Source organism: Phalaenopsis equestris, unplaced genomic scaffold (assembly GCF_001263595.1).
Source record: "Phalaenopsis equestris unplaced genomic scaffold, ASM126359v1 Scaffold000420, whole genome shotgun sequence".
Lineage (NCBI taxonomy): Eukaryota > Viridiplantae > Streptophyta > Magnoliopsida > Asparagales > Orchidaceae > Phalaenopsis > Phalaenopsis equestris.
In genome coordinates, this window is record NW_018164861.1 from 187,604 (window position 1) to 212,151 (window position 24,548).

The 24,548-nt window shown below is 33.1% G+C and overlaps 1 protein-coding gene across 1 annotated transcript in view; it reads right to left on the reverse strand.

Annotated features, from left to right (window-relative positions):
- Positions 1-24,548, reverse strand: part of LOC110027189 (chromatin structure-remodeling complex protein SYD) — a 59,580-nt gene that overhangs the window by 13,011 nt on the left and 22,021 nt on the right. Inside the window, 19 exon segments of the mRNA XM_020728511.1 lie at positions 3,535-3,642; positions 3,738-3,818; positions 3,897-4,013; positions 6,115-6,204; positions 6,313-6,438; positions 6,680-6,893; positions 6,972-7,144; positions 7,263-7,359; positions 7,503-7,559; positions 7,705-7,748; positions 7,852-8,046; positions 8,135-8,315; positions 8,504-8,689; positions 8,855-8,949; positions 9,627-10,681; positions 10,788-10,852; positions 10,931-11,148; positions 11,349-11,432; positions 11,434-12,838. Of these exon segments, the coding sequence (XP_020584170.1) occupies positions 3,535-3,642; positions 3,738-3,818; positions 3,897-4,013; positions 6,115-6,204; positions 6,313-6,438; positions 6,680-6,893; positions 6,972-7,144; positions 7,263-7,359; positions 7,503-7,559; positions 7,705-7,748; positions 7,852-8,046; positions 8,135-8,315; positions 8,504-8,689; positions 8,855-8,949; positions 9,627-10,681; positions 10,788-10,852; positions 10,931-11,148; positions 11,349-11,432; positions 11,434-12,838 (4,591 nt within the window).

Genomic DNA, 24,548 nt, shown 5'->3' on the forward strand with positions numbered 1-24,548 from the left:
TAGAATCCAAAGTCTTAGCAATAAGCACATCAAAAAAATTTAAATCAGTCAAATTGAAAGATAGATTTATATAAAAGTTTTCTAAAATTTAATAATATTTGTAGACATTAGTTTCAGTGTATTGCAAAATTAAAAAAAAAAAAATTTGCATTTGAATTCTTAATCACCAAATTTAAATTCCACGCACCTCATGTTCACAACAGCAGGAGCTTGAAATAATCATAATTAATAGCTAATCTTATATGAATTTTCTCAAAATAATTATGCTTATGTTGTGCAAATATGCTAAGCCGGGAAACTACAGGTAGATAACCAAGATTTACAGTCTTTTCTATGATGATTTGTGATGACAATCATTATAATAACTGAAAAACATATAATAAGGATAATAATAAATAAAATAAATGAAGTATTATTAAATAGATAATAATTTTAACGGGTTTGTCAATTCCAAACAATCGTCTCAACGACTAATTAAAAGACAAACGTCTCACTGGATCGAGAGAGAAGAATCAAGTGAGAGTGTAAGACAGAGACGAAGAGTGAGAAGAAAAAGGAGCCGAGTGCTTCACATACTGAATTTTGATGACGCGCGTTGAAGAAGTCTATCGACGCCGAGGAAAGTTGGAACCTAGCGAGAAGTGTGCCACTTGCGCGAAGGAGTATGATGCCACAGTTTGCAAGAGATTATTGACTTTCGTGAAGAAGCTCCCGAGCCCTAGCATTGAAAAAAGTGAAGCATCTAGTGGCTCATTCAGTGGTTGAGGTTCAAGCCCCAACAAGCCTTGTTTTGTTGTGTGTGAGCGACGCTGTAAGCTATGAACAGGAGAGAAAGAAAACAGCCTATGAAGCACTATGCGTGCTTGTGAGAACAAGGCGTCATGCAGGAAGGCGAGAACCGAGCCTAACACGCACTCTTATATGAATTGCGAGCACAAGAGGAGAGGGTTGGCATGCTGAGGGCTTGGAGGCGTCCCATGTGAGGAGGATAGAAGTAACTTTCGTGCGGGAGGAGAGGAGTTCGAGTAGAATAAGAGGAAGAAGAGAAGAAACAGCTCGTGCGAGAAGAACTAAACCGAGCCGAGCAACCCTAGCTTGCAGGCTTTGCTCTCTTATAGAAGTTTAAGTTGCTCACAGCCAGTGAACTGAGAACTAAGATAATAATAGCGTAACTTTAATTTCATATTATTTAATTTAAATTAATTTTATAATTACTAATATTAGCTTATATTGAATTATAACAGAAATCTTAAATCGAAGAACTCTTGCCTCACAATATTTGGAAATCAAAATTGTTGACATTAATAGGAGAAGAAAGAAAAAATATGGAACAAATTTTGGTGTTTTTATTTAAGTTAATTTGAAATGATTATAAATTAATACTAATATCTTAAGAACTAAAATCAGTGATTAAGATTGTATGAGCAATCGAATTATATGTGACAAAAGAATCCTGTTGAGTTAGAATGAGTAATTATGCTTTTAAGTTACACTAATGTTTCTTGTTTTTAAATATATTTTTGCTTACAGCTTTTTTCACTATTCGTGTTTACATCTTAGTCTTCATATCGTTAGTCATGGAATATGCATGTTAAAACAATTGCGTAAATAGTTGCATTATAGTTGTTTTAGGAAGATATTAAATTATCGCAAGATATTTAGATACTAGTGAGGTGCACATATCAAATTATTAATTGACCTTTAGATTCTAGTAAATGTGCATCTAATAATTAATTGATAAACATAAGTTATCCAATAAGATAATAGTGTGTATTACGAAGAATGGAATTTAAATGTTATATATATGAATGTTTGTATATGCATTTACTAAGAAGAGTTAGCTCTTTTATGGTACAAACAAAGGACACAATGTATCCGCACACCTAGATGTTTTCCCACCACAAAAAAAAATGATATTTAGATCACCATTCATTGTGTCGACGGGAAAATATTAGTCAGGGGCGAGTAAAGACCTTTCCACCTCAGAACATCGTGTAGTTTAAATCACAAACCATCATGCTGACGGAATATTATCAATCATGGGTGTTTTATGTTATATTTTGACAGTGCTCCAAAGATGGATGTGAAAGTAAAAAGTAAGAAGTATAATAAAATTAAAAGATTAAACTTTGAAAAATAAAGTTAAAGTTAATACATATCGAAGTTTAAGTTATTTCCATTGAGTAAATGTCATGGACACATACATTAAATTATTACGTCTTTCTATAATAAAATATGAAAGACCAACATGCATATTGTTTTCTCTTCATTGGATTACTGTAATTTAGAAGTTTGATTGCTTCATTGGGTTATCTTTGATAACTCATTATTTTGTTTTAATAATTTTTCGAGATTTAAACTCTTGAACAAGATGAATACTATAGGAGCTAATGTGTATAGAATGTGATTGTCATTAAATTGTTTTTTTTAATGGTTCTTTAATTTAATATTTGGATATTAAATTGTTAGTGATAGAAATAGAATAAGCGAAAATGTTATGTCATCTTCTGACAGTCTGTTCCCAACTTAGTTAATTCCAAGCTCTGGGTCGGGTCGTGATAAATGGAATCATATCAATGGACCCACTGATTGACAAGTTCTATGCAAACTCAAATAGTGATAATATCAAATTCCACCCACATACAAGATCTTTTATTAGAGTAGATCCTCTCAACATCTATTAACAACAAAAGTTTCGTCAGCATTTTGCAAGTGATCAATTGAAAAATTAACTCATGTTCCCTTTTTTTTTTTAAATAAAGTTCAAAAAATATTCATGCATTTAACAACACAATAAGAAATAATATTTCAGGTAACCCACAGAATTTACCATTGCATTAAAATATAATTTTATATAAATGACAGAATATGAAATGTGTCATTAAAAAAATTATCGACTGCAATAAAAATTAAATCATGTTTCATCGAAGTTTGTGGCATTTTATACTGAACCAAACCGAAGGCAAGAAAAATCTGAACATTATAGAACACAACTTATTTTTCAACATCATCACTAGCATATCATCAAAGAAAGAAAGCAATTAAAATAAACTAACCAATGAAAGCAAAATCAATGAGAATAAACTTTTATTAACATCATTGTTGGATGTGATACTCCAAAGCAAAATAAAATGAAGTTCTCCATCATAAAAACTCATAAATTCATCTTTCTCACACGTTATCAGTCTATATAATATACTTATTATATATATATATATATATATATATATATAGATATATCATTCATCAAAGCAATACGGCTGGAAATCCGTACCAGCATAAACAATAGATCTAAAACTGCAATTGTTGATCCTTCTTCACTCTATCTTTGGAAGTATGGTATGTGCACGAGTTATGCTAGTATCAAGAATGGGATAAGCCAACACTAACCATGAGTCTTAATGAAGTGCTAATGAGCTGAATTGTAAGATAAAAAATTAACTAGGGACAACCACTATTAAAAATAACAACTTGGCTAAACAATTTACAGCCAAAATTCATCAAAGACTAAAAGTCAAATAGGGTTTTGCATACCCTATGATCAGTTGCCTTTAGCTTGGGCAGTAAACGGTCCAACATTTCCATCTTACCACAAAGTCTCACGACAGGTGGAAGATAATGTTTGGGTAATAAGGCATCAATCTGCAAAAGTGAACATAAATTAGTCCTAAGAAAGAAAGAAGTTTCAAAGTAAAATATGATAAAAAAAAACAGTTCAAATAAGTTCTAATGCATGCCTCCTCAGCATTAATTTGACTGAGATAAGGATGATTGCATATATTACGCATTTCCATCACAGTGTTGTGCACAGAGCGACCCTGAATTATTATCAGCATGTCAAAACAATCTCATAATTGCATCAAATATAAAATACAAAAAAAACATTGAAACAATACTTTTGCATTCCCTATCGAACCAAGGTTCTCTTCCACCCTCTTCATTAGAAGCTTTTGATAAGCAGAAGCCTCGCATCTTATAAGCCTCTCAATTTTTTCTGGCAACTCATTCTCAACCTATCAAATTAAATTCATGTAAAAACAAAGGATCAGGTAGAACTCTTGAAATACTCTAAAGTTCAAAAACTTAAACAGAATCCACAATTCAATTTTTTTAATAAAAAAAGCTATCCTCCGAAATTTCTTGTTACTTTTGTCGATTTGAATATACAAATAATAATAATAATAATAATAATAATAAAAGAACACAATAATGTAGGAGGGTTGCTAAAATCAGCTGCTCCCATAAACAAAACTCAATTATGACTGAGATTTATACAAACGAAATAAACACTTGCATTCATAAATAGATTTACACCTACATATAAATACATTTACACCTACACATACATGAATTTAGGCTATACATGCATCTATGCATCAATATGTATGAAAACATGTGCTTGTAGGTTCTTATTTAAAGAATAAACAAAAAAAAAAATTTATCATAACAAAAATATATTGAAACAAAAAAAAATTCTCAAACTGAGATCACACTAAAATAAATAAGTCAAACATAGATCAAATTGAGGTCAAATCAATTTAGGTCGAATCAAGCCAATATACAGTCATCATTTGCTAAGCTCAGCTTATGCTCAGATCAAATGGCTTTGAGAAGTTCATAAATCAGGATTTGGATTGAGATGGGAATTTCCGCAACCCGACTTTACACGGGCCTTTGTCAAGAGGGGGAGAAACCGAACATATCCAGCCCTCCTTGCTACCATGCAAACTAATTAGCCTGCCACTTTCTACCACAATGACACTGAAACCGCCAGCCCCATTTTACACCAAATTGTTGTTTAGTTGAAGGCTGGAGAAAGGTAGGTCAATCTTGCAACGACTTTAAGGTGCTTCATTAACATAGTTTTTTAAAAAGGAAAATAGAAAAAGGACCTCATAATTATAAGGGCATTTACATATGCTTTTCTGCATAGGTAAAGGCAATGCGTGTAAATATGAAAGTTTAGGTTAGAGATACGTAAACCCATAAGAATTGGGTACTAGGTATGTACATGTCCCTTAATTATAATGTACTGCTAAAAGCTAGGAAATTAGTACCCAATGGTAACTATCCAAATCCATAGAAAAAGAATACTTTGAAAACTACTAAACAGACCAAATTAAAACATTAAAATCACAAAGCATATATAGTTGGTACGCATAAAATAAAGCAGCAGCAGTTAGACGTCAAAAGGATTGACAAAGTATTGAGTAAAAACTCAAAATAGTCCCCCGACTATTATTAAGAAGTGTCCAATTTAATCCTAGAGTTTTATAATCTCCAATTTAGTCCCAGACTATTAAAATATCTCCAAATTGAACCAAAATCATATTTTCTGTTAAATCTAGCAGTGGTTTGCATAAATTGAAATGTATTTTCAACTTTTCTGTAATTATGCCAAATTTATGTGGTCTGCATATAAAGCTCTCTTTATTTGTTGTTGAAAAGTTATAATTTTTAATTTGCATTAATAAATCTCTTCACAAGTCATCACTTTGTTAAATATGAAAAATTTTAAAATAATCAAGAATTATGCAATAAGAGCTCACTAAATCTGAATTTACATGAATTAGTCGATTTCAATTAAATTTTTTATTTTAATATTATTTATTCGAGAATGTGTTTCAAAATAGTTAAAATTAACTTGAAAATATACTGAATGAATTTATTTTACATTTAAAATATTATGCACGTGAATGAAAAAATTATGTGCATGGAACTACCCTTGGTGGGTTTAATTCGTTAAGTTTACATATAGACCAAATTACCCGTCAAAACTTGAATGGAGTTGCTAAATTTAACGAAAAAAATGATTTAGGATCAATTTGGAGCACCTTTTAATAGTTTGGGACTAAATTAAAGTCTTTTAAAACTCAGGAACTAAATAGAACACTTTTTAATAATCAGAAGATTATTTTGGGCATTTACTCATAAAGTATAATTTAGAAAAGAAAAACGGATGTGAATCATTCAGAAATACATAATCATGTAAAAATGAACATATATGAACCAAATCATAAATTTAGCAAGAAATAACAAAAGGAAGACCCATGCAGGTCCATGTGATGACCTTTAAAACAGATATTGGCAAAAATAATAAATTGACAAGCATACCTTATGCTTTAGCCTTCGAAGTACAAAAGGTCGGAGAACTTGATGAAGACGGTTTATGATCAAAAGATTCTCTTCTTCCGTCAGTAATGCCTATACGATCATCAATCATAAATGATGTAAGATTATGCTATGATGGACTCTGAAATTAAATGAAAAATAATAGTGCTAATAATATAGCAAGGAAAACGAAGCTCTCACTTCATCAAGTGTGGTATCTACGCTGCTCTCAAATGGTTTATTGAACCACTGAGAAAAATCCACAGATGAATTGAAAATATTTGGCAACAAGAAATTTAGAAGGGCCCATAATTCATCCAGATTGTTCTGCATAAACGAGTGACCAAAAAATAAGTTGGAAAATAATTGAGATTAAAGTACAATGTGTAATCACAGACAAAGACGACTGAAATAATATTAGTTATAATAAGTAAGTGCAAGCCAGTTGCACATAAAAACATATAAGGGATAAAGAAGACCATATGCAGCACTACTTAGTTAGAAACTTGGGCAAAATTGATACTATTGCACTTGTGCAAATGGCATACAAAAATGATGCAAAACATACTTGAAGAGGCGTTCCGGTTAAAAGCAGTCGATGGGTGCTGGAATAATGCTTCAAATCAGCATTGAGTTTGCAAGATGCATTCTTTATTCTATGACCTTCATCAATAATAATATAATGCCATTGAACTTTACTTAGCTTCGGTTTATCATGCTTGTTCATTAGATATTCATATGTAGTGAGGAGAACATTGAACTTCCGGTGAACAATCCTTTCCCTGCAAAAAAGACAGATTATCAATAGCCTTCTAAAAACATAAAAGCAAAATGATATTTGTGGGTTGGATAACAATTACTTAAATAGTTTGCGTCTCTCCTCAGGAGAACCAGCATAAGCAATAGCATTTATACTAGGTGCCCAAAGACAAATTTCAGATGCCCATCCAGGAAGAACTGAAGATGGTACAACCACCAAAAATGGACCTCTGTCATTTTTCTTCTCCATAAGGTAGCATATTAAAGAAATAACCTGCAGAAAATAAAGGTCATTGGCTCCATCAAACAGCACCATGACTTGAAAAACATAAATAACAGTTTCAGCTTAAAAAAACTGAAGAAAGACGAAATAATATTGCAGAAAACCATACTTGAACAGTTTTTCCAAGGCCCATCTCATCAGCAAGAATACCATTTAAATGATTATTGTACAATGACACTAGCCATCGTAAACCATTCATCTGGTACCTAGGATCAAGTAATAATTATACAGCTCATCAGATTTCTGCCAACTGCATAAACTGCATTCAATATATTGAAATAAAGAATGCAAAAAAGATAGCAATTAACCCAAATATAGAAGTTTGTTTACTGAGAGAAGCATGACTTACTCACGCAACTTTCCGCCTACAAGAGAAGTTGGCTGCTCATTTATGCTCTCTTTAATGCTGGTAACACAAAGCAAATCAAATTTACATAGAGAAAGTCATTACAGAACAAATGCAAACAGTCAATAACTCACAAACAATTATTTGCAATTCCATGGCCAAAAAAAGTTGGTCACATAACATGGAGGAATAAAAAAACAAATACCTGTGGGCCAACATATAATACTTCTCATTGCTCTCCAGGTAATGCTGAAATAGGGATGACACAAAAATACAAAATTGGAATTGACTAGCTGGGAATAATACAAAAAGAAAAAAAAAATTAAAAAGTAAACAGCCATTCAATATTCACCTGTGCTTGATCACTTTCATCCTCATTATCAATTGCTGCTATTTCCTTCTCATCTGCATCAGTTGCCTGGCAATCCTCCGCTTCCATATCAAATTTTCTAGACATACCCTTGGCCTCCTTTAACTTTGAGCCCAATTTCTGAAGATATTTTTCAGTCTCTTTAAGCAGCTGCCTAACTCGATCAGACTTAGCATCCTGCATAGCCACTGAATAATCAATACACGGAAGACTAATGAAAAAAAAAAAAAAAGATAGAATGCAGAAATAAGGAGCCCATTTGTACCTGAACCATTCTTAGATATCCCTCAACATCATTGTTTTTCAAAAGATTAATCTTTTCACGCTGGATTCTGTCAATCTTTTCACGATGTATACGCTCCTTTCTCTTGTGGAACTCCTTTACATATTTATTAAAACCTTTCCACCTCTCCCGCTTGACCTTGAAATAATCCTCTAGTTTTTCCCTGTCAATCAATTACTTACGGGTGAAATTGCACTTTATTCAGAAGATACAATTTTTTTTTAAAAAAAAGCAAAAACTGTAGTTTGAAATTACAATAAATCTTAACATGGTAAAATGAATCGCCAAAAAAAATTAATTTCAAAGCTAAAGTATTACTTAGAAAATACAGCACTGAGTACAAATCTCTACCTGTGAGCCTCAATTTCAGTAAAGAATTCTTTTTGTCTCTCTCGAATGCGCTTCAGCCTCTCTTCCTTCATCTTTTGTTCAAATTTCTCAAGTTGCTTTGCACGTCTACCATGTCTATGTTTTTTTATTGATTTCAAACGTTCCATGTCAGATGCAACAGGTTTGAAAAAATCATCAAGGAATTCACTGTTAACAAAAAACAATGAATAAAGAACATAGTTCTGAAAAATGTAAAGCCTATGTGCAATTAAAAATTTAATCCTATGAGATTCAAAAAAGCTAGGCAAAGGTAAAGTTTAGCACAGACAACAATGAAGAAACATATTATTCAATTTTGTAAAAAATTAACACCTCCGTAACCGCTGCTGAAGTTTAAGAAGTTGAAGTTTTTTTAACTCAATAACACTCTTAGTCTTGGCAGAAATATCTTCAGATGAATTTATTTCCTGAAGAGAAAAAAACAAATTAGGAAATTTGCAGGGGAACAAAAGCAAGAAATTTGTGTCATGATTTATCAAGTATACAATGAAACAATTTCACATTTCTTGAAGGTAAGAAAAAGCATAAGGTATCTGACATAATTGAAATAAAAAAAATCATAAGTAGATTAAATTAACAATTAAGCAAAATAAAATCGACCTCTGCAAATGAACATCAACATATAAGAGAAAATGTCAATTTCTGGTTTATAATAAAATATTGTTTCAAAATAATGGAAGCTGGTTTAAAGAATCAATTTATCCATCACCATTTAGCATTTATGCAAAAAATTATAAACACCACAAAGATGATATTAGAACCTCATGTTTATGACTAGTGTATGACTTTGAAACGAGTATATAAAATTTTCATCTATTTATTTCATTGATATAGCACAGACATATGGAATTTCAATTAAATCATAAACTTGGTGAAAAGACTGGATTATAGTCAAAATCTAACCATTCGTGTCACTAAAACAAGAGGACATCCTATCCTAATCCAACAAATAAAAAATTTCATGAATTCATTGTTCTTGAAAACAGGCTAACAATCTAAAAGGAGCCAATATAACTTCAGCAAGGCATTTTGACTTCTGAAAAAAAAAATAATTTTCAGGTGGCTTGATATCTTGAGAGTATACTTTTAACTTGGAAAAGCAAGCTGTGATCCTTTCTTCAGCCTTCTTCTGTTTCAAGGCCCACTTCTGCTCTTCAGCAATTTTTTTTTTCTGATACTCCATCATCCACTTGTCAAAGGTCGTGTATTTTGGGGGAGAAGTGGGCATATCATTGGATAATAATTCATATCCCTCCTCTTCTTCATCATACTCCACAGAAGTTGTATTGCTGTACTTCAGCATATCATCGTTTGTTAGATTCTTGGGCCCTTCAGAAGTAGACTGACCATGAACATCAATCTTTTGAGCTACAGAAACCCTCTGATTTTCCATTCCATCACTGCCTTCAGCAGCATCATCATGGTGAGTAGATATTTTAAAATCAGTAGTAGTATGAATCCTATTGTTCAAAACACCATGGTTAAAGAGCATGTTGACATCTTTTGAAGGATAAATTGCATGCTTCATGTTATCACTGTTTTCTGTAGTATTTGACATTGTCAATTCCCTTACCGGTAAAGAAATGTGCCGATCTGAAAAATTTTCTACTTCTTCAGGAGCTGAATCTCGATGACCCATGAATAGCGTTGATTCTTTAAAGAATTCAACATTAGTTTTGGTCCTCAGAATATCAGGTTTCTCAAAACAGGAAGGCTTGTCTACACAAACAGATGGTACCCGATTTGTATGCATTATTTGTTGGTTAGAAAGGTCAGCAGTACCCCTTAGAAGATGGCTATCATGAATACTCTTTCCAGAATCTCCAAAGGAATCAGGCTGCAGTATATTTGATGCTATATATGATTCTGCTAATTCCGGTGCCCGTGTTTGATTTTTATTTTCCTCAGCTACCATGTACATGTCCGAATTTTTCTTGTTCTTCTTCACACTCTCCACACCCTTCAATGATAAATTTATGTCCATAATACTTCCACCAGATGAAGCTATTGAACCCTTGGCAGTATCATTTGCTCTAACAAGCATCCCAGCTCTTTCATGATTATCAACAGATTCCCTTGCGTGTGGATCAGTTCCTCTGAAATCATTCAACACTCTTGGGGCTCCATCAGCACCACCCCCTATTTTAAAGAGAGGGATAAAAACGAATAAGCAAAAAAATAAATAAATAAATAAATAAAAATAATAATAATAAAACCGATAAAGACCACAATATTGAACATTTACCTTCTTGTGGGTTGCTCGCACCAAGAGCGATTTCAAGATGCAACTTTCTAGGAACCAAATTATTTCTACATGTAAGATAAAATGAGTTAAAAGCATAAAATTTTTAGGCATGGATAAGACAACTAGTGTAAGCAAAATCATACCTGAATGCTAGAAACACTAGGCACTGTGCTCTGAGCTGCCTTAGTTGTTGATCATTAAAAGGTGTGTTCGAAGAAGATGTATTTCTTGATGCAATTGTCTGCATGTTACCACAAGGCTCAGCATACAAATTGGACCCAGTCTTTAGCTTAGAAAAAGCACCACGATTTCTTTCCGAAGAAACATTATCTAGGCCGTGGCTCTCTTCAACTCCACAGACCTGAAGTAAACGTTATCAATTAATAACAAAAGGAGGGATTATAGAACCATTAATAATAGAGGTCAAAATAGATAATACAGAAAAACATGACTTCCATCTCACATGACTGTCAAAATAGGTTCCATGTTCACCCTTTTAGCACATTTCCATCAAGAAAAAAAAAGGAACTGCTTGAGAGTTTCAAGTGAAAGAGAATATACCATTGGATTAGTGTAAGAACTTGCTCCTAATTCTAGTCCGCCTCTCTTTTCCTGAAAAATAGCTTTTCCAGATGTAGCAATTCCCATCAGATGTGTTCAATGACAAGCTAGTTGGAGCTTCTGAAAATTTTTTAGGAATTTGAGGTAATCCATCAGAAACAGGCTTGGCTGAACCAGGAGACCCAGCACTGACATTAGTAGAATTTGCATCTCCCCCCTTGTCCAATAATTGAGAACCAGGGTATGAACCCAAATAGTTTTCATTTTGCAATTTGGATGTTGTGTATTGATTCTCAAAAGAAGAACTACTCTGATGAGCTGGAAAGGGAAAGCCCATCTTTGCCATTGCAAAAGTGCTGAAGGCGCTTGCAGTCCCAAAGACTTTCCCATTGCTATAAGCAATGTTTGAAGGTAAACCCATAAGTTTTGAACTATCATTTGGCCCTGGTGAAAGGCCCTTTAGCCCATTAGCATGGTATGGAGAAACTATGTTCAAATCAGAAGATGGCTCCATAATGCCAGGACTGGAGACTTGAGAAACTTGTGATGAAGTAAACCGGTTCTGACTCCACATGGGCGGTGCAGATCCTAAAATGTTACTTCTAGGCGGCATTTTACCCTTCTGAATTCCAGTACTCTGACTAGAAGACACCTCCCCTTCATCATGATTTCTTGGTGAAACCAAAAAAGGATGCGATGTTTTTACTTCATCCATAATCCTTTCAGATAAAGTATGGACACCATCTTGTTTAGCCCTGATGAGGGATGCAGCACCTGCACCATGTTGAATAGGATTCACTTGTGCATGGTCATCATATTTTCCAGAAAGTTGGCCTTGTAACCCCTCTTTATTAACTTGCTTACCTTTCCTAGAGTCAGATCCAGTACTAATGTTATCAGATTGTTGAGGATTTTCAGAAGGTGCATCAGATGCTGCCTTGGAATCAGCTCTTTTTCGCTTATTACCTGCTTTTTTAGTATTGTCCTTGTTGGTTTGGTTGTCAGATTTTATTGAATTATGTATTTCCTGTGAATTTGTAGATCTTGTGTCATCCATTGGAACACTAGCAGGACTTTCTAGCTCAGATGACTTGCCACTCCTATGAGAAAAAGAGCCCTGATGAGCATCAACTGGCATATTGTCCACTCTACCAAAACCAACTTGTGGTTTATTTGGAAACAACTCGTGCCGAGCCATATCTACCTCAGAAGGGCCTGCTTTGGTTGCTCGCAGCATCCCAAAATTCTGGAAAGGAGCAGCATAAGCTTCTTTTGCCAGACTACTTGATGCTCCATGCCATGTTCCAGAAGGAATACCTCCATGAGGCAAATCATTTTGACTAGCAGGCAGTTGATTATCAGGTGTGTCTTTGCCCATTGTTGCTCCTTGTCCAGTATCAACTTCCTGTGGCCCACAGCTCAATGGAAGACGAGATGACCTTAGAACATTCAAATCAAGTCCATGCTGATTTATTACTTTTTCCATTGCCCTGCAATCAAAAAACTATCTTAATTAAAAAGCACTTAACGAATACAGTACATAAGTTTTGTAAATATTTTAAGGTTGCAAAAATTACATTAGCACGCCAAGCCTACAACTAGAATTACAAGAACAGGCTTGCACTTCTTTTTTTTACTTTGTTTATAAGCTGGAGCTTAATTTTCACAATTTGGTTCAATCTCCACAAATAATCTTAACAGCATTATACAAAAAAATAAAGCAAACAAAAAATATAGATTCCCCCGTATAAGCAGAAAAATTAATCTAAGAGTAATTAGGCAAGCATTGATTATTTGCCAAACATACATGTAAGATCACCTAATTAGTTGGATGTAAAGCATAAAATTAATTAAACAATACAAACTTAGAAAAACCAATGTTCCAATAGAGATATCAAGAGATTTAATTTAGACTTATTTCAATCTTTTTAAAGTATTAGAGCTTTAGATTTGTTTCTTTATTTGCTAGATAATTATCCTATTTTTTGAAAATTTCAGTGAAATTTTTATAATTATTACATTGAGATTTCATTTAGATGGGATTAGATTTGAATTTGAATAATTGATCTATCTTCTTTTCGTATCTTCATAATCCTATTTCTATAAATAAGATTCAAGGCAGTAATTGATCATTGCATAGTGAATAGAATCAAGAATACCTCTTCTACTCTCCTTTCCCAATGAGCTAGAGCTTTTTCTTTCCTAACCTCTCTCGGGTCTCTTTCACCAAATAACCCATGCTCCTACTAGTATCTCTAGCATACATCTATTCGTATCAAAGTGAAATGAATCTCTCTTAAAAATATCGGCATTCTAGTGATGCTGGCCCCAGCCCTTGCAAAACCAGCAAATATCCTCACTCGCATAGGCCGCCCTAGCCTCATGAAGTGACCTTGATTCGTGCTGACTTCATTCACACTATCCCATTGCACTGCAAGTGATCTAATGTGGCTGACACTCTGCACTCCTGTTCACTAGAACTCTCACTTGGCGTTCACCACTTGCGCTCAAAGATTGCTTCCAGTATATGTTTGTCTAAAACTAGCAATTGAAATACTCTATCATACTTATCCTAACACAGAACCAGGCATTCTCAACAATCACAAAAATATGCTCAAACCGTTTGCTTCCCCACAAGTGATTTGAGTTCATTTCTCAGTATGCATCCAAGCCCTCCAAACAAAAACAACAACAACAACAAAACCTTTATCGCACTAACTGGGGTCGGCTATATGAATCATTTTCTCCATTGTGTCCTATTTAGAACCATATTTTCATTTAATTCTAATAAATTAAGATTATTTTTTATACAATATGCCCAAGTCATACTAGGTCTACCTCTGTCTTTCTTAACATAAGTCAAATCTAAAACATCTACTCTTCTAATCGGATCATCAAATGGTCGATGTTTAATGTGACCAAACCATCTAAGACGACTCTCTCTAATTTTGTCTGTCACTGGAGCTACACCAACCCTATCACGGATATATTCATTTCGCATTTTGTCTCTAAGTGTAAAGCCACTCACCCACCTAATCATTCTCATCTCAGCAACACTTAACTTAGTTTTATGCTTCTCTTTTAAAGGCCAACATTCAGCGCCATAAAGCATTGTAGGTCTCACCACCATCTTATAAAATTTTCCTTTCAGTCAAAAGAGTACTTTTCTATCACACAATAGGCCCAAAGTATTCCTCCACTTCAACCAACCAACTTGAACTTAACTAATAACATCCCCAACAATATCACCGCCACTTTGAACAATACACTCAAGATATCTAAAGCGTTCATACCTTTTAATAATTTGATCACCCATAGTTATATTTTTGTCACTAGAGCTATTATTTATTACTAAAATTACATTGTATTCAGTTTTAGTTCTACTTTACATTCCATGTATTCAGTTTTAGTTCTACTCAAACGAAGGCCTTTAGACCCATAATTAGACTTCCATAATTTAAGTTTTTCCTGAGCTTTTTCTCTCTTCTTATCCACGAGAAGGATATCATAAGCAAAAAACATACATCAAGGTGCATCCTCCTGCAAGTGGCCAACAAAACCATCCATAACTAAAGAAAAAAGATATGGGCTTAAAGTTGATCCCTGATGTAAACTAACAGAAATAAGAAAATATTAGGTCAATCCTCCTTCTGTTCGAACACAAGTAACAGTTCTTGTAAACATATCTTTAATGACTTAAATATAAGTCATATCAACACCTTTATTTTCAAGAACTTTCCAAAGCTTATCTATTGAAACCTTATCATTTTTCTAAATCAATAAAAGTCATATGTAGATCCTCCTTATTATCTCTAAATGTCTCCATCAAACCTCTCAATAAATGTATAGCTTCCATAGTAGACCTACCTAGAATAAATCCAAATTGATTATGAGAAATCTTTGTAATATGCTTAGAAATCTTTGTAATATGTCTTAACCTATGTTCAATTACCCTCTCCCACACTTTTAAAGTATGACACATCAACTTAATAACTCTAAATGGAGACCAAAATACTCCGCTAGTCAAGCATCTTTTGAGTTTTTAAAATAATATTAAAGAGTTTAGTAAGCCAAGAAACTCCCGAAAATCTCAAATCTCCTAAATGTTTCCACACTTCAATTGGGATATCAAGTCCTAAAAACTTTCCACCCTAAGTTTTCTTTAAACTCTCCTCAACTTCTTTTTTACAACTACGACGGTAAAAATAAAACATTTTATTATTATTAACCATATTAAGATCATTAAGATTGATCGTATTTTCCAAAACTTCATTCAAAAATTTATTAAAACAACTCATCCACCTATTTTGAATATCTTTTTCCCTAAGAAAAGTACTTTTTGATTTTCATCTTTAATACACTTTACTTGAGTTACCTCTTTACTTTTCTTTTCTTTTTGTTTGACTTTTGTTTGACTAGTTTTTTTGTTTGACTAGTTTATACATATATTTTTCACCATCTTTAGTATCTAATATATCATAAAGATCAGTAAAAACATAATTTTTAGCAACACAAATTGTTCTATTAGACTATGTTTGGGTTAGCTGCAGCCGCGCTATCCAAGAAAACAGCTGTGAGGGAGCTGACTGTCTGTTTGTTGCAGCTATATGAAAATAACACAAGGACTAAATGAGCATTTTTTCAAAAACAGCTGCCCCACAAATAATTTTCTGAAGCAATAAATTAACATTAATTAAAAATTAATTAGTTTAATTAATTTATAAAACTTATATGTCTATCAAATAATTTAAACATTTAAAATATGTTTGTAAAATAGTGTGTAGGGTAAAGATTGAAATCAAAGTTTGTGCAAAGAGCAAACTGAGCAAAGAAAACCAAAATTGTCGATATTAGAATAACACACAAAGAGCAACAAGAAGAATTATCATAAAAAATAGAACAACCAAATCGGCCAAGGTTCTTTCTTATCAATCTTTCTATAATCATGCAGAAGTTACTTTGCAAGAATGAAAAAAAAAACAAAAAACATCTAATAAAAAATTGGATTTTGGGATTGATAGGGAAACCCTCCAAGCTTCACCTTCTCCTCCTCTACCGGGAAGACCGAAACATTCTTAGAAACCACAACCTTAACTGAAAAAGCCTTCTTCGATGAAAAAGACTGAAAGCCACATCATTAGCCTGAAGAGCCATGGAAGCTTCCTTGTCGAGGGAGATAGTGGAGGGAATGGACATGCGACTTCTGGAGGGGGGAGAGGCATGACTTCCTTGTCTACCACAAAGTTTCGAGGGCACCGACCAGAGATTCCTTCGACGTCCAAAACCATCGCCTTCGTGACCAAAACTTGTAATCGGGAACACGGGAGAAGAAGAAGAACGGGGCTGTAAGGTAAGGACAATGGGGTAAAAAGTCGAAGGAGAAAGTTGGGTCACGGGCAAGGGGGAGTGTTCTAGGTTTGAGGTAAATTGCGACAGGCCACGGCGGTGCCGCCGCCCCAAACAGTAAAAAAGGGTGGTGCGGCACCGCGCTGCGGCTCTGCCGCCACGCCAACGCCCCCCCTGCCTGCGGCTCTGCCGCCACGCCAACGAACTTTTAAACTTCCTATGGGCAGTTTGATATTTTTCTCAAATCTATAAGTTTTTACATTTAAACTAATTTTTATAACATACCTTCTTATATTTTATCTTTTCTGACACATTATTATTCCACCGACAACTATTTTTATTTATAGAAATTTTTTCTTTTGATTCTTCAAGCCCTCCAAAAAATAACCATAAATTTTATTTTGCTTTGTTAGCTAATTTTGGAGATTTGCTTCATAATCTCAAGTATATTGATCAAAAGAATATAGGAACAAGTATCTTTTTTTTTTATTGAAAAAGAATTTAACACTCATCTACTCCTCCGGTAATAATGGGATATACTCCTAAGCTAATAATGGCACACCGAATAAATAAAAGGTACTTCAATTATTTGCAGTCAGTTCAATACAATGTATGAAGATTTTTTAGCATTAAAAAACATATTTTTCCAAATATTCATAAGAATAGTTGTTAAACCACCAATGTACATAATGTCGTAATCAAAATTAGGCCTATATTTTTTTTCATTTTCACTTATAAAGAATTTAGTGGTTAGGTTGTAACAATGGTTGATCAAGTCATTAAAAGAAGTGAACATTCTACGTGTCTCGGGTTTATTGTTATAAGTGAAGTGACATAGATGGGGATGATATTAATAGAATTCAAGTTCAATGGTTGAAGTGGAGGAATGCATTGGGCCTACTATGTGATAGAGAAGTATTGATTAGACTTGACAGGAAAATTTTATAAGATGGTGGTAAAACATACAATGCTTTATGGCACAAAATGTTAGCCTATTAAAGACAAGAAAAAAAATAAGTATTGTTGAGATAAGAATGCACGATTGGATGAATAGTTTACACTAAGTGACAAAATGTGAAATGAATATATTTGTGAAAGGGTTGCAGTAGCTCTAGTGGCAGACAAGATTACAGAAAGTCATCTTAGATGGTTTGGTCATCTTAAACATCAAACATCCGATGACCCTTTAAGGAGAATAGATGTTTTATATTTCACTTATGCTAAGAAAGTAGCGGCAGACCTAAAAAGACTTGGCCATGTTGTATAAAAAATGATCTTAATTTATTAAAATTAAATAAAAACATGACACTCAATAGGACACAATGGAGAAAAAGGATTCATGTAGCCGACCCCACTTAGTTAGTGGGATAAAAATTATTGTTGTTGTTTACTTATAAAGAATTTAGATTTGTTAATGTAAGATATTCATATATAATCAATTTGGATATTTCATAATTGAATTTGAATTATAAGATAAAATTTAGCAAAGATAAACTTAGATTTTATAAGGAAATTCACCGTAACTTTGGGTCTCATCTTTGTACTCTATTTCTCATTTTTTCATGAACCTTGTTTACTCTTATTTCTCCTCCTCTCCTCAATCTCTCTCACTCATATATTTATTTTATGAAAAAACTATGTTAGACCGACGTCGAACATGCTGAAGAATTTGAAGTCTGATGTTAGGTGCAAGACTAAAAGAGCAATTTAGTCATTTGTTAGTGATACCTGAGTTAACCCAAACCACAACCAAATGACAAATATTATAGCTGAATTCAAATGGTTACAACAATGATAAAACAACACAAACATGTAAATTGTAAGCGACAGAAGACTGCAGAAATAAGAAATAAACAACACAAAACATAAACGGCTCTCTCTAGAGGAGTACGACAGATCCGTATAGTGAAAAAGAAGCTGTTATAGGACTAGCATATAGCTGGTAGCAGGTGACGGCGGTACTGGAGGGGCGGCAGGGCGTCGTCGGTGGCTTGCAAGAATGGCAAGGATGGTTGGTGGTCTGCTGGAAGGAGCGGGCAAAATCAAAGGCTTGCGGAAAAGGAGCAGGGAGGGTTGGCGGCCTGTGGGCAAGAACAGAGATGGGCGACAACCTGCTGAATGGTAACAAGGATGCTCGGTGTCCTACGAGGAGGAGCAAGAATGGACGACAGCCTGCTGAAAAGTGAAGGATGGTGGGCCGCAACTGGAAGCTGACAATGATAGTCTAGACAACAACCTGAAGGGAGGACAACGATTGGAAGATGACGACGGTGAGCAGAAACATTGTAATCCTCTGACAGGTCGATCTTGTAGTTATTGTCATTCCACAACACGTCATAATTTAATAAACATATATCTTTTTTTTTGGCACCTCCTGAACTAGAGTTGCATATAGATGTAGGTTTTCATAATGTAACTCTCGAGCCCTGAAGTCTGAAACCTGCTTCTTCCACTTGTACTCAACGAAATGGAGCTGATAAACAAGTACATAAGACAAAATCAACTCTATTATGAAATTTATAGCAGGATACACCACTCTCACTAGTAACCACTCGGGAGAGACAGTTTCTTCTTCACTATTAAGACCTGGATCCAATTGAAGAATTTCCTTCCCCATCAAACTCATAAGACAAATTTCAATGATGGGGTTCATCCCTCCTATCTGGACATCTGATGAGGGCACCATGCTGAACTGAATCTAACATCAAAATAAATCAATGTAATCTCTCCAATGTGGCACAAAAGGGCCCCATTTCTATCGTGTTAAACCTTCCTCAGTAGGGACAGCTCAGAAAAGACTATATAGATATGAATGGTTTGAATTTATCTTATATGGGGTTGTCATGTAACTAATATCGGCTTCTCAAACTCATGACCCCTTTCATAATCCAAGGTCAGTCCTACTGCAGAATGCTAACTCAAGGCACCACAAACTCATACTCTGTTGGAACGTCCATTACACCAGAGTCACTACCTTCTAGAACAATTACTATTACCTCAACTGGAATATCTATCTTATGGTCAACAGGAATTGATGGTGTTTTTACCTCGTTGGCTGAAAAATAAAAACTTTCTTTGAAGCCTTTATCTTCATCTAGATCATCATTTATTTCTTCAACTGCTCCCAAAACAGTGAAAGTAATGACTCTCCTCCTTGTGCAATCTGATTAATGATGCGTCGGATTTTTGTGTGTTACTTTTGCAAATAATTTTTCAAAATTACAAAATACACACAACAGTTATAATAATAAATATGCAATGTAAACCCAACAAAAATAACTTTAATAAAAAATAATTTCATCTTTGAAGAATCTTTAAACTGTCAAATCCCCTAATAATGACACAAATATATGTATCATTAAGTAATAAAGGGTTATAATAGAGTCTTAGATATTGATTCCATAGAAAACTTGGAAATACGTAATAAAGCAAATATACGTATCGTTCAAGTAATAAAGGGCTATAATAGAGTCTTAGATATTGATCCCACAGGGAACTTGAAAATGCTTATAGGTAAATTCGTATGATTATAATGTAAAACACAATTCAAACTATCAAACTGAAGTATGAAATTTTAATCTAAAAATAATTAAGTGTGTGCTAAAGAAAATGCAGATAAAAGGAACTAGTTTAATTAAACTAATCGGTAAATTTTCAAAAGCAAACTTATGAAATCTAAACAAAATTTTCGTGATGAAGAGTTCAAATTTAAGAAAACATCATTCCTCTTTACAATGAGTACATGTATTGTGAAGAAATTAAAATCATTTAAAAATATATAAAAATTATTTTGTGTCAAATAAGAGCAATATTATTCTTTAATCTCTTTCAAGTGCATAAAAACATTGACTAACCAGAGTTTGGTCTTTAATTTCGTGGTCAGGTGGTCAGTCTGGGTGGATATCGACTGTCACTCCAAGCTCCAACTACTCCCTCACCTGAAGTCTAACAATCTCGCATTAGTTTCCAATCAGCTGAACCAAATTAGGGATTTTAATTTATCATCTTAAAATCTCTAATTCTGAATCTCACAAAGTATATTTCTCTATTTATTTGCATTCAACACCAGAATGAAATCCTCTCACATGAAATCGAATGTGACTCTCACCATGTTGTAGAAATCATAACCCTTTTGAATCATATGTTTCTCAACATCTTTTAACATTCAATTGGTTAGATCGAAAAGTAAATGAAGATCAAAGTTTGAATCATCACAAATTATTGACATTTAAAACCGCATAAGATAAAATCAATTCTTCACAAAACAAAATCTCATTGTATGGAGAACAATAAACAAGACTACTCAGAATTAATGAGAATGAAACAACAAAACACAGATTTCATATATAAAAATAAGTTTGCAAAAACAAAGAAATAAAATACACAACTTATCTAACAATACTTCCCAAACAAATCCCTAGAAGTTCTCTTCAAGCACTTTCCCACTTTACAAACACTCTCAATTCTCTCTCACAAATGTAAAGAAGAAAAAAAATCTCTTACCTTCTCTCTCCTTTTACAACCCTAGAAGAAAATCCCCAAGCCCTTGACTTTCTCTCTCTCTCTCGCCTCTCTCACGCCTCAATTCTTCTTTTTGAACCACCCTTCACGCCATCACCATGTCTTAGACTTCCCTCTCTTTTATTATAGACTGTCTCCCTTCAAAAAGAATTTAAAATTCACTTCAAAATTCTATCTAAAAGTCAACCCTTTTGAATTCCAAAAGATATGTCTATTGATCCAAGAGATATATCCCTTCATAAAAGAACATTCCAAAGTGTTTCCAAAGTGTCCAAAGTGTCTAGATGCATTGACTCACTCAATGGGGAGTTTAGAACAAGTTTTCCATTCATAATTTGCGCAAAATTGTAAGAGAAAATTGAGCACTTTCTCTCTTTACAATCACTCATAAAAAGTCGTATCTGGCGCCTCAGACGCTAGTTTTGGCGCTTCAGGCGTCAAGTTGCTTAAAACCGTGTTGTTCTGGGTTTTGGGGCATCAGACGTCAACTCTCTGTAAAATGACACTTCAAGCACCAAAATCACAAAATTCGTTGTTTTGGCTCTAAATTTCATCATTTTTGCTATTTTGATTCAAATGTCTAAAATTGATATACTTGCAACAAAAACATTAAAATAATATTTTTTAAAGTGTAATATCACCAAAAATAAACAGTAAAGGTATACTTAAAACAACACATTATTTTTGTGTATCAAAATATCTCAAATTTAAATGTCACTTGTCAAGTGACACTTTTACTACATAAAAAATATATGACTTGGAATAGAGATTAATTTATAAACTTCTATACTTTATTTTTATAATAAAACAGTAAAATTTAAAAAAAAAAATTAATAACTTAAATTGAAATTCTAAGTCTAAGCGTACTTAATAATCAAATCTAAGATTTCTTAATCTTTATTCATTTCAAGAACAATTGTAATTTATCATATTAAGGATACTTAGAATATTCATTTTAAAAAGAACTTCAAAAAAACTTTACTACTAAACGTGTTAATACTCAAATATAAATTTAGAAAATGTAATAGTTTTTTCTTTGAGTTGATTCAAGTGAAGTTAATTTTTTATTAAGCATCTTTTCAAGCTTCTCCTCACACACATTTTTTTTCTTTTTATTTTCAGGATATTTTCAATCTTTTTTTTTTCTTTTTTTTCAAGAGATGATTATTATATCCGGATAACCTTTAATAATCGGATAACCTTTAATAATTTTGAATTTCACTATCTTCTTCTTAAACGTAAAACTTTCTTCATTTTATAAATTCATATTAGTTTTATTGTTTTTTTATAAAGTTTCATTCTTTTCTTCTTACGTAAAAATCTAAAATTTTTAATACTTCAAAAATACAATTTCTTTTACTTTAAATATAAAAACAGTTATATCTTTTTTGTCAGATATCTTTAATTTTAGAATTGACATTTATTATTAAAAACTTTTATCTAAATTTACCATAATATTTACAAACATAAATATAATCATTTAAAGTTAAATCTTAATATCTCAGGCCATGTTAAATTAATTTTAAAAATATGGATAATTGATGACAAATAAAATTTAGTTTACTTCCTTTTAAAAATAAAAAAATTTCTTTCCCCCAAACTTAATTTTTTAAGTAATTAAAAATATTTAATACAAAATTTTGTAGGAGAAAGAAAACAGTAAATGCATAGAAATAAAAACTAATATGTAGAGGATTTCTAAATATGAAATTGGGCTCTGGTGTACTGTGGGTACTAAATTTAAAAATGCAGGCGAATATGAAATTGGGCTATGGTGTACTGTGGGTACTAAATTTAAAAATGCAGGCTTTAAAGCATTAAATGAACATAATATATTGTAAAGGATTTGCTGAAAATTAAAAACAAAAAAATAAACTGAAAATACTAAAATGCAGAAAAAATAAAAATCTATAGTTACTATTACAATTAGGTTCACAGCACAATATTACATTGAAAGTTCATATCTCAATACTTTTAAAACAAAACAAACTACAAACAATCAAAATAACAAACAAACTAAATAACAAGCAAATTAAACTTCTAAAATTTCAGTTTTCATCCTCTTCCTCATCATCATCTTCTTCTTCATCATGATCTGGCATATGAGAGAAATTGGGGCAAGTTGGAAATTCCACATTATAATCACCCCTTAAAAATCTAACTATCGCCTCCTCATATGTTATATCATGCTAAACTCTCATCTGCTTATATTTATCATTATAAGCATTGATTGTTTCGATTCCTCTGATCCTATTTTGCATATTTACAATATCCATTTGTTGAATCATAAGCTGCTCCATAATATTTTGAAGTAAAGCAAAGTGAGAAGTAGATGACCCTGCAGCAAATGTTGAGGGTTTGTCACTCCCTCCACTCCTGGACTCTGAACATGATTCAAATCTTTGAACTGTATGCTTCTCAATAGGATTCTGTGGCTACAGCTTTACTTCGTCTCTATGAAACTCTACTCTTGATAGTTCACAAAAAGTGAAAATCAGTGCAGAGTATCCCAAATCACTAGTTGTAGCACTCCCAGCTATACTCTGAGCATGATGTACTATAAGAGAACCAACATCTACTGTCTTCATTTTCTGAATGCAGAAGTTTAGAACAACTCGAACTTTTGTTACTTCGCTCAAATTATTTGTTGGAAGCAACTTAGTAGAGATGAAGTAATGTCACACTTTTGACTGAAAAGTCAGCATGGAAGCGGAGAAATTAACTTTCTTATTATTCTTAATTTTTCATTCTCTCCTTCTATCAGTCAGAAAGGTTATTACTTCATCCAGTGTGAATCAGTCATCATGAATGCAGCCTATTCACAATGAAATACATTCCTCAATCCATAAAATGCATTGATCATTTCTCTTGATTTCTCTTGAAAATTTGAAAATTCAACTTGTTTACCTCTCACGAAGATGTGATCATTAGTAGTGAATCGCAAATTTGCATAGAACTCCCAGATCATAGACACAATAGCAACTAATGTGAAGTAGCAAACATCTCCCAATTTCTAGCGACAATCAACCTCTCGATCTTGCCACCCGGGTTAGCAAATGTACGTTCTTGGACTAATTTTCTCAAGCTCATTTGAGTATTGTAACTGTGTTGGGTCTTATAAGTGACGAATTTTCTCGCGTCAAAATCTTCCGTAGGCTTTCCTCTTTTTACTCATGGAGCCATAGGAATTTCTATAGAAATCTAAATAAAATTCAAATAAATTGCAAAACCAAAAATCTAGTTACACAAGTAACATAATTTGGTAAGAAAATTTTCACTATGGGTTTTCTTTAAACTTTTTCAATAAATCCCCAAATTTTGGATTTTCCATAA